Below are 10,919 nucleotides of genomic sequence, written 5' to 3' on the forward strand. Positions count from 1 at the left end.
AGGTAGGGGGATCATTCCTACTCTAGGGAAGGCTTGGAAGGTGCCTATAAGGAAGATTTACAGCAGATCTTGGAAATATTGATTGGTGTGAGGTTTCTCCTTGCAAGCTTGTCGCATCCTGGCTTTTCTCCAATCTGGAGTTTATCTGGTACTTGCCTTGTGTGAAGTCAAGAGCCAGTTTTCAGCTTTTGGCGGTCGTTTTCTTTTTCCCAGAGACCGGTTGCTTCACATTACTTGCCTTTGAGCAAGATATCACGCTTATTGTTATTCCAGTCAAGATTCTGTTGACTCACTGGTATGTAAAATTGACACTTTCCATACTGCAGAAATTTTTTCATTTGAATCCATCCTTCTGACTTGCATGGTTACGTTTTGGGTTGCCGTTATTTTGCCTCACGTAATTCCAGATGAATCCATCCTTCCGACTTGCATGGGTACATTTCTTGTTGCCGTTATTTCGGCTCACGTAGTTCCAGATGAATCCATCCTTCCGACTTGCATGGGTACATTTCTGGTTGCCGTTATTTCGGCTCACGTAGTTCCAGATGAATCCATCCTTCCGACTTGCATGGGTACATTTCTGGTTGCCGTTATTTCGGCTCACGTAGTTCCAGATGAACCAATCTTTCTGACTAGCAAGGTTAAATTTCTGGTTGCCGTTATTTCAGCTCACGTAGTTCCAGAACGGAGTGTTTTTTTTTTCTTGTGAGGAAATGTTCTTGGTACTCCATCATGACAAGGTGATTCTTTCAGCTTCAGCCATCCATTTTACCTATGGTGGTTTCTTTAATCCATCTCAAACTGGAAATTGTGTTGCCGTCTTTCTGTCCTAAGCTACAGATGCCAGGGGACAAATGCTTGTCACACATTGGACGTGGTTCCTGCTATTGGCTGTTTACCTTGTAGTAGTCAACTACAGGTGTCATCAAATTCCCCTTTACATGATTGCCCAAGTTAAGGTTACACAACTTCTACCACAAAGTCTACCTGTTCTTATTGGTTCCATCAGCTTATTTTCAGGCTTACGGTTGGAGGGCATGTTCCACCATTTTTGGTGAAGGCTCATTTATCAGGAGCGAAGGTACTTCCTGGGCTACTGGGCATCAGGTTTCAGAAGCTCAAAGTTTGTATAGTTGCTACCTGGGATCTGGGCCACAATTTTTTTTCTGAAGTTTTACAATGTGGATGTTGGATCAGCTGAGGACACCACCTTTGGTCGGTGTTTTGCTGGCTCCTGTGTGGTTCTATCCATATTTTAGTTTAGCTCTTTGGGGCCAGTTGGCTTTGTTGCCTTCCCCTCATATTTATTGCAAGACTTCCAAAGCAGTACAGAACACAAGAGCCGCCATTGTCAATAGGATCAGCTGAGCAGAACGATGTTATGTCAGAAATGACATCATCGATGTATCTGGATCATACAGGTCACTTTAGTAAAAAAAAAAAGTTGGCCTGATGCTACTATCCTTTTGATAACTGTCTGGCCATCTTGGCAGCACTAGCCCAAAACAGGGGTACAAGATGAGAAAAACCCATCTTCCATCAACAAGACATTAATACTTTGACTTTTAGACAATGCTCTCCCAACCTTGTGGCAAGTTTGGCAAAAATACCTTTTCTGTTCCCGCATAAATGTACCCCCCAAGCCTACAAAGACCAGTTTAGTATGGAGGAACTCGAGTGTCCTACAGAGCCCTAACCTCATCCCAACAGCTTTGGGATGGATTGGAATGCTTTTTTGGGTACAAAACACTTACAAAGTGTTAGCCAGGTCTTTTTATCCAACATCAGTACCTGACCTCAGAAACCTTCCAAAATCTTGTGGAAAGGCTCCTCCAGAAGAGTGGAGGCTGTTCCACCTGCGAGGATATTGGGGAGGGGGGGGAGGGAAGAACGGTCCTCCATATTATGGTTCATAGTATTGGATGTCCAAGAAGACCCAACAAGTGGGATAGTCAGGCATGCATGTACCTTTGGCTTCATAAAGCCATTACCTGACAGTTCTAGAGGCTGGGCAAGGGCTCGCTGAGAGGCTGAGCCAGGTGCTGGTCCTAACAGGCAAATCCTAACCATATGTTCACAATCTTGCCGCAGCCTGGACCGGCTCTGTGCCGAAAACAGTACACAGGTGTGCATAACGAGCTGCACACTCCTGTGATCCACAGCCAAATGAGCTTTGGCTATACTTCACCTTTAAGTATCACCCATGCCAAGTGTAAAGATCTCACTGAGGCCAACTAACCCACTCCAAGTAAACTCCAACCAGTGCCCAAATTAACAAATACACCCTAAAGTGCAGCCTATTCGCCCCCCCCAGCTGAACTTTATCACAGATGGGTTTAAAGCTGCTACCTTCAGCAGTAGGATGATGCTAGGTGTAACTTAAAAAACATGCCCAAGGGTCATCCAAACCCCTTATGTGCGAGACAGGGTTCAGTTATTGCCTCACGTCTTAGTTCAGATGTGGAGCTCTTGCTCATAAAACTCAAGATTTTTACTTTGGAGTTTGTGCCAGTCGAAACACTGGTGTTGGGCAACAGGCCGAGTTCCATAGATCCAGGTGCGCCCCGCCCCCCCCCCCCAATGCGTGCCCCTATATAGGGGTAATCTGCTGCAACGGCTCCGCTTCAGAGCAACCACCAGGTGCTTGAACTCCCTTGATAACACATACAACAGTTTGACTGTGTTCTTCCGCTGTGACACCACAAATTGGCTGACGTCCCCATACTTACAGGATCAGGAGGTGTTCACTAGAGGTCGACCGATATGGGTTTTTCTCTGGCCGATGCCGATATTTAGAAATCGTGGTGGCCGATATATGATGCCGATTTTTTTGGGCCGATATATTTTCCCGTTTTTTTTTTTTTTTTTTCCCCACCCTTCATCTCCTAAAAGCTAACAGTTAGACCCCTTTCACACTGGGGGGCGTTTTTCAGGCGCTTTTGGGCTAAAAAATAGCGCCTGTAAAGTGCCTGCAAAACGGCTCCCCTGCAGTCACTCGGGCTTTCACACTGAGGCGATGTGCTGGCAGGATGGTTAAAAAAAAAAAGTCCTGCAAGCGGCATCTTTGGAGCGGTGTACCCGGCTGCTCCACCACTCCTGCCCATTGAAATGAATGCACACCGCTGCCGAAGCGCCTGCAAAGCGTTTCGGCAGCGGCGCATTTAACCCCTTCCTCGGCCGCTAGCTGGGTCATAAGCGCCCCGCTAGCAGCCGAATAGCGCCACTAAAATGACGGCAAAGTGCCGCTAAAACTAGCCGCGTTTTACCGTCAACGCATGCCTGCTGCAGTGTGAAAGCAGCCTTAACCACTTCAATACCGGGCCTATTCTGACACTTTGCTCCTACATGTAAAAATCATCTTTTTTTTTTTTGCTAGAAAATTACATAGAACCCCCAAACATTATATATTTTTTTTTTTTTAGCAAAGACCCTAGGGAATACAATGGCGGTTGTTGCAACTTTTTATCTCACACAGTATTTGCGCAGGAATTTTTCGAACGCGTTTTTTTTTTTTTTAGGGAAAAAAACGGTTTTGTGTTTACTGTTTTTTTTTTTTTTTTTTTAAAGTTAGCCCAATGTTTTTGCATTTTGTGAAAGATGAAGTTACACCGAGTAAATAGATACCCAACATGTCACGCTTCAAAATTGCACACGCTCGTGGAATGGCTCCAATTTTCGGTACTTAAAAATCCCCATAGGCGACGCTTGAAATTTTTTTACTGGTTACATGTTTTGAGTTACAGAGGAGGTCTAGGAACAAAATTATTGCTCTCGCTCCAACGTTCGCGGCGATACCTCACATGTATGGTTTGAACACCGTTTTCATATGTGGGCGTGACTTACGTATGCGTTCGCTTCTGCATGCGAGCACATGGGGACAGCGGCGCTTTAAAATTTTTTTTTTTTTTTTTTTAATTGTTAATTATATTTTATTTTGACACTTTTTTTTTTTTTTTTTTTTTTTTCCAAAAAACACTTTTATTCCTATTACAAGGAATGTAAACATCCCCTGTAATAGCAATATGACATGTCAGGTGCTCTTAATAGTGAGAAATGAGAGGTCAATAAGACCCCATATCTCACCACTAGGCTGGGAAGCCCGAAATAAAAAAAAAAAAAAAAAAAAAAAAAAAAAAAAAAAAATCGCCGCTTCCCAGCCGAAGCGGTGCCGTTTTTCTGAATGGAGAGGCGTCGCGCCCGGCCTCCGACGATCATAGAGACTCCGGGGACCATCTGGTCCGCCGAAAATCTCTGATCTACATCCGGCGCATCCACTCTCTGCCTCACCGATCGTAACGGTGAGTCGGAGCAAGCACCGGAGGGAACATTTATGTGACATAAAATATTGCAACAACCGCTATTTTATTCCCTAGGGTCTCTGCTAAAAAAAAAAAAAAAAAAAAAAAAAAAATTATATACATATAAATGTTGAGGTTCTAAGTGATTTTCTAGCAGAAAAATACAGGATTTTTACTTGTAAGCAACAAGTGTCAGAAAAGATAGTCTTTAAATGGTTAAACTGAGAACTTCTACACATGGAGTTCAGCTCATTGATAAAAGAACCTGAAGAGATACAATGTATTGTATCAGATTTGGCTGCCCAGAGGAGGAGAGAAGAAAACTTCAGGCAACTTGCATTGACTTCTATTACAGTCACGCTGAAGTTTTAATCGGCTTTTTTTTAATTTTTTTTTTTTATCAGCACTATCGGCCAATGCCGAATAAATAAAAAACGCCAAATATCGGCCGATATAAAATCGGTCAACCTCTAGTGTTCACCCCCCTACCTGGAAATTTTAAGTACCACAAGGCCCAGGTTTGCCACAGTGTTCTCCTGGATTTTGGGGGGGGTGGGGGTCAGGTGGACCGGGGTACAGTGTAGGCATCTCCTTGGTCTACTTTTCCTGCTGGGCAGTTATACGCCGTACCCCCCCCCCCCCCCCCCCCCCTTTTTCCTAAGACCAGACAATATCTCACCCAGTGCAGCAGGAATCACAATGTTCCCGATTAGGGAAGGGGGTGCATCTCCCCTTATGTACCTCACTTAAAAATTGGTTATACACCCCCCCCCCCTTGTATCAAAGTTGATTGAACAAGTGTGTGGTCAGCCAGTGTGGAACTCCTCCTCTGGATGGGAACTTCCTTAAGACTGGTCACCGCTACTCCCCCTGCAGTGCACTGGTCTTGTCTACGCTCCCCCCCCCCCTCAATGGGTGGGTCTGCTGAGCTCCTCCTACAGCTCTAATCACGTTATCTACAGCAGTGATGTCACAGCTGCTTTTGCAAGGTAATATCTGGAGGATATGCAAAAGGCATTTGGTACATGTGGGATTGACCTCTTGTAGTCATTGAAGAATATTTCAACACAACTCTGCTCCAGGCTCAAAAAAAAAAAAAAAAAAAAAAAAAACGCAACTACCACCTGTGTACATCCCGTGGTGGTGGTGGGGGGGGGGGGGGGATGGGCTGAGTCTCACCGACTCGCTGATCAGAGAGTGCAGGCAGCCCGTGCACAGAGGACGTATATAGACAATGTCCTCCTCCTGGTAATTCAGGCCTGTGCTGTCGCAGTCTTTTGGCTATAGCGAGGGCGCGAAGGTGGTTGGATGGAGCATTGGATAAACAGAAGACACCAGACAGGATGTGTTAAGAACGGTGGAAATAAAAATTTATTGTCATCTGCAACAACAAAAATGTCTACAGTATAAAATAATTCACAACACAAGTTGGGGGGGGGGGGGGCAGGCACAACACAGAACATGGTGGGGGAGGGACCTTGGTCCAGGAATAGACCTTATTCTTCCGTCTCTGGAGGGACCTTAAATCTGCAGAAAATAAAAAATAAAAAAAAGTTAGACTGGGCCAAAAAGCTTACACTTGCTAGACAATGTTAAAAAGATAGCTGAACCCACAACTGGCATTTGCAAGAACAATGAGAACCTAACTTTATAGAAAATTGAAGCCAACGCATCTCAGCTATAAAGACAAAACGTTTGAATACAGCAACAAGCCAACGTGTTTCGTCTTTATAGCCGCAATGCGTGGATTCAATATTACAGCTATAAAGTTGGGTTTTAACTGTTCACACAAACGCCAGTTGTGGGTGCAGCTGTCCAACATGGTCTCAGCTCTGTGGTCCAGTTGTAACTTCTTACTTGCTGTATTCTGGACCAAAGAGCTGACACTTGCTGGACAATATGAGATAGCTGCACCCATAACTGGCATTTGTGAGAATTAAAACCCATCTAACATTGTCCAGCATGGTCAACTGTTCAGTCCAGTCTAGTCTCAGAATAGACCAAGTAACAAGCCGAGACCGGACCGAAGAGCTGAGACAACGTTCGATAGCTGCACCTACAACTGGCATTTGTGAGAACAATCAGAACCTAAATTAATAGATTAATATTGAAGCCAACGCATTTTGGCTATTAATGCAAAACATGTTACTTGCTGTATTTCAATACATAGCCCATAAAGACAAAGCACAGACAATATCTGGCTCAACTGTATTGTTCAATCGTTGTGTGGAGGCACGGGTATTCCAACCCAAAGAGGAATGTGCAGATGATCGAGATATTTAGCATGTCTTTAAATGCTAGACCCCCCCGAAATCGGACTAGGATTGCAGTGAATACCTCTTTGTATCACTCCTGTGTCTCCATGTTCTCTTCCTCCTCTGCTCCCTCTGGGATCTCAGGGGTCTCCTCCTCCTCGCCCTCTTTCTTTTCTGGAGGTCTCTCATAGGCCTTCTCTGATGGAGTCACAATAACACCGTCCCAGGTGGACATTTCTGTAGCCAGAGCTGCAAAAAAAAAAATTTTAGAGAATTGCACCCCTATTGTCACATCAGGACAGTGGTGGCTCCATATTCAGACACCCAAGTCATCAACCCAAGGGCTGGACAACTTCTAAAAACCATGACCTCCCACTGCAGACATCAGCTTCCCCGTGTACTTACCACCTGCATCACCCTCCAGGCCAAGGATCTTGCGGAAACCTCCATGAGACAGAATACGGACCAATGTCTGAGCGGTGTAACATACCATGTCCTGGGGAGAGAGAGGAGAGACACCAGGAATTACTACCGACAACTAGGGAGGGCCGGTGGTATGAAAATAGAAAGACTCACGAGCCGCCATTCTGACTTACCTGCTGTTCCAAGGTCATCACCGTGTGAACTCTGAAGTTTCCACTCTCACAAGGATCGGTGATCCCTACAGAGCCGGGGAGGAAGAGGCCAGCAGCCAGGATCTGGAGGCATCGCCTGTGGATGGGAGAAACGTTAATCTCTGGTGGACCTCTGCAATGCCCCATCACCAACTACTCCTAACGCCTCTAATGTGCACCCAGCTTGTTCTAAAACAGCCCCCCACAATGACCCACCCTCACCAACTTCTAACCCTCCCTCAACATTGACCCCCACCAGCTTCGAGCTCCCCTCCGCAATGGACCCCCAGCTTCTCTTAACACCCCTCACTGACCTCACCAGCTCCTCTCAACTCCCTAGAATGTCCCCCCACCAAACCGCCTATGTTGCCTCAACAGCTTCTGCTCCCAACGCCCCTTACCAGCTTCTCCTAATGCTAGCCACCCAACAATGTTCAACCACAATCTTGTCCTAAACCCCCCCCACCAGCATTACCTCCTACCCCCTCCCTTCTTACCTGTATGCAATATTAAGAGCCAGGGGCTGCCGGGAAGGGTTGTTCATGACGGCGTAATGAGCCAAGAGGTCCAGAATCCAGGGAGTGAGGGGTTCAAAGCCCAAGAACCGTGACCGCAAATCTTTCAGCAGTCGGATCAGAACCTTCACGCTGGGGAGAGAGAACAGTGTAAGTGACTATAGAAGAGAGATCAACAGGAAGTGCTTCCACGTGTGTGACGACTTTAAGGTTTAGACAAATGTGCAATTATAGACTGTACAACAAGAGATAGAGATACTCTCTCTCACAACGGCCCCAATTTCTTCCCCCTATGCAAACACCAGGCTGTACTCACGTGGACTGGGAGGCGTTCTCTTCAAACCAGCGAGCATGTCGGACGGCTGCCAGGGCGCTCTGCAGAACCTTGATGTCCACTGCAATGAGGAGCAAAGAGTGAGGCAGGGGTGATTGGTAGGGAACAGGACAAGGAAGAGCAGAAAGCCAGTTAGGAGTCGTTTACTTACAGTGCAGCTCGGGATCCAACTTCCTCAGGTTTGGGGGGATGGTGGTAATCAGGATTTTCACAGTGGCATCAGCAGAGCTGATCTCGAAGCCGTTTCATTTGTGAGCATGGAAAGTACTGGAAGAAAATAAGTCAGAACTGAGCAACTCCAAAACCACAAAGTCATAAAAAGGAGGTCAAGTGCATCTCTGTAGGTAAACTGGAGGATCACAGGGAAAAAAAAAAAAAAAAAAAAAGCATTGGAGAACCATGCAAGATACCAGGAAGGACCATGCAAGATACCAGGAAGGACCATGCATTGGAGAACCATGCAAGATACCAGGAAGGACCATGCATTGGAGAACCATGCAAGATACCAGGAAGGACCATGCGAGATACCAGGAAGGACCATGCATTGGAGAACCGTGTGAGATACCAGGAAGGACCATGCATTGGAGAACCATGGAAGGAAAGACCCTGGACGGCCGCACGCCGCTGAAGGCATCTTTATTGAAAGTTTAAAATCCAAAAATAGTCGTATCTTATACATAGAAGACAGGGGAGAACAGCTAATGCTTTTCACATCACAACAGATGTTTAGTCTCAGCTATGACCAAGCATCTGTTGTGATGTGAAATATGTTAGCTGTTATCTCCTGTCTATGCATAAGATATGACCGTTTTTTGGATTTTAATCCTTCAATAAAAGATGCCTTCAGCGGTGTGCGGCCGTCCAGGATTTTTCCTTCCTAATTTGAGCAGAGCCAGCACCTGCAAGATCATATAGGGCGGGTGTCTAACAGGTCTGGAGCTTTTGAGCTGGAATTTCTCTTTCATCATTGGAGAACCATGTGAGATACCAGGCAGAACCATGCATTGGAGAACCATGTGAGATAACATGGAGGACCATGCATTGGAGAACCACAAGATACCATGCAAGATACCATGAAGGACCACAAAAGAAATGAAGAACCATGCATTGGAGGAACACAGAAGATAAGGACAGTGGACTGAGGAACACCTAGATAAAAGACTCTTATTGGTTTAGGATAAGTCCAGCTCACAGGTAGGAGACACACACACACACGCATCTTGCGGCCACATAGACTGTTTCACAGATTTGACCAAGTTGAAAGACTCCTTACTTTCAGAGGGATCCTGTGATCTGAGGGTTTCAACTACTTTCAATCCAAGGGCTGCGACAGCTTCCACTGTAAGGAGATTAGAAGAGTGTAAAAAAGGAGAACATCAGAGAAGGGGGGGGGGGGGGGGTCAGGGTGAGTGTAGCTGTGACTAATCCTGAATATTAACTTACATGTGGGGAGGATCTTCAGGATGACGACCAGATCTGCCACATTGTGCCCAGCGGTCATTGTTCCTTTCTTGTATGAGCCGACCTGTCGCACTTCTTCAATTTGCTGCAAAGAGAAGGAAATTATATACAAAGCAATCTGAGGAGTTTCCAGCCCCAAGTCCCTTAGTGAAGCTTGGGAGGCCCCACATCGTAGCGTCCCCCCCCACCCCACCCCCCCCCACACACACACACACACACACACACACACACACACACACACACACACACACACACACACACACACACACACACACACACACACACCCATGTCACAGTGTCTGGTCCTAATACATAGTGGGAATACCACTTCAAAGGGCCATTCATAAGGACACAAAACATTTCCCACATGCAATACCCAATACTAGTATGGAAGATAAGTGGCCATGAATGCCATTTCCTGCCACTTCTATAGCCATTCCCGGTCTGTGGAGGACAAAGTCTCATTTCCACAGCAACTTCCACCAGAAGCTGTGAGATTGGATTTTTAAAAAAAAAAAAAAATCTAGAAATCCACAAAATCAGCCCAATTAAAAATGAGAACTTACCACTTCGAAGTTTCCTGGGGCCACAATCAAATTATCGACCACATTGTTGATTTTCGTTACCAGTGAAAGGATGGAGGCCTGGAAGAGGAAGGAGGAGCTTCAGGTCAGTGTACAGTGCAAACAGTAACCCCCACCATTCATTTCCAATGCACTACACTTTTAGAAGGCGGTGCCCATGAACAGGCTCTAGTCCCCATAGCATCTATGCATTGTAAAACAACCCCCCCCCCCCCATGGCCGCAGCAACCCCATCACACCCCTTTCCTAAAGATTTTTTTTTTTTTTTTTTTTTTTTTTAGAGTAGACCCCCAATGGTATAAAACCAGTCTGGACCAAAAAAAGTCCAAGTTTAACCAAGAGCCATTAATATCTAAACCAGAAAACAGGCGCTGCCACTGAGCAATCAGAAAGCCCAGGAGATATAGACTGCGCCTCCCATTTTGTGGCCAGGCTACAGAACCTTGTTCACCCGTATTCTAACACTACAATCAAAAACAGGACTTGGCACAGCAATGTGCCAGCCAACCACATGGGATCTCTGTGGACACTTACCTGCTCTGCAGGTGTTGGTGCGAGGTCTGTGTTTCGTTTGAGCAGGGATTCACTGAAGGGGGCATCATCCGGGGCGGGCTTGACACGGGGGAACGCCATTTCACACTGATGGAGAAAAGAACAAAACGGTTTAGGAAGGGGAAGAGAACCCTTCTATAAAAAAAAGTTATAACCAACAACAAGCGGAGATACTCACCACATGGAAATCGAATGGAATGTGCGGGACAAAGGGCCTGAACCTAAAGAGCAATAAAAGAAAAATGTGTTACAGCACTCCAAGATAGAAGTCCATCAAGATATACATGTAGAGGAGCTTTACTGATG

The 10,919-nt window shown here is 45.8% G+C and overlaps 1 protein-coding gene across 1 annotated transcript in view; it reads right to left on the reverse strand.

The window, feature by feature from the left end:
• Positions 1-5,644: 5,644 nt before the first annotated feature.
• ILF2 (interleukin enhancer binding factor 2) overlaps positions 5,645-10,919 on the reverse strand; it is a 341,977-nt gene continuing 336,702 nt past the window's right edge. The window contains 13 exon segments of the mRNA XM_073608662.1: positions 5,645-5,825; positions 6,636-6,802; positions 6,959-7,049; positions 7,150-7,264; positions 7,665-7,814; positions 7,999-8,077; positions 8,168-8,260; positions 8,263-8,283; positions 9,290-9,355; positions 9,460-9,562; positions 10,044-10,121; positions 10,596-10,700; positions 10,792-10,834. Coding sequence (XP_073464763.1) covers positions 6,645-6,802; positions 6,959-7,049; positions 7,150-7,264; positions 7,665-7,814; positions 7,999-8,077; positions 8,168-8,260; positions 8,263-8,283; positions 9,290-9,355; positions 9,460-9,562; positions 10,044-10,121; positions 10,596-10,700; positions 10,792-10,834 — 1,102 coding nt within the window. The 3' untranslated portion in view covers positions 5,645-5,825; positions 6,636-6,644.

Source organism: Aquarana catesbeiana, linkage group LG13, assembly GCF_042186555.1.
Source record: "Aquarana catesbeiana isolate 2022-GZ linkage group LG13, ASM4218655v1, whole genome shotgun sequence".
Classification (NCBI taxonomy): domain Eukaryota; kingdom Metazoa; phylum Chordata; class Amphibia; order Anura; family Ranidae; genus Aquarana; species Aquarana catesbeiana.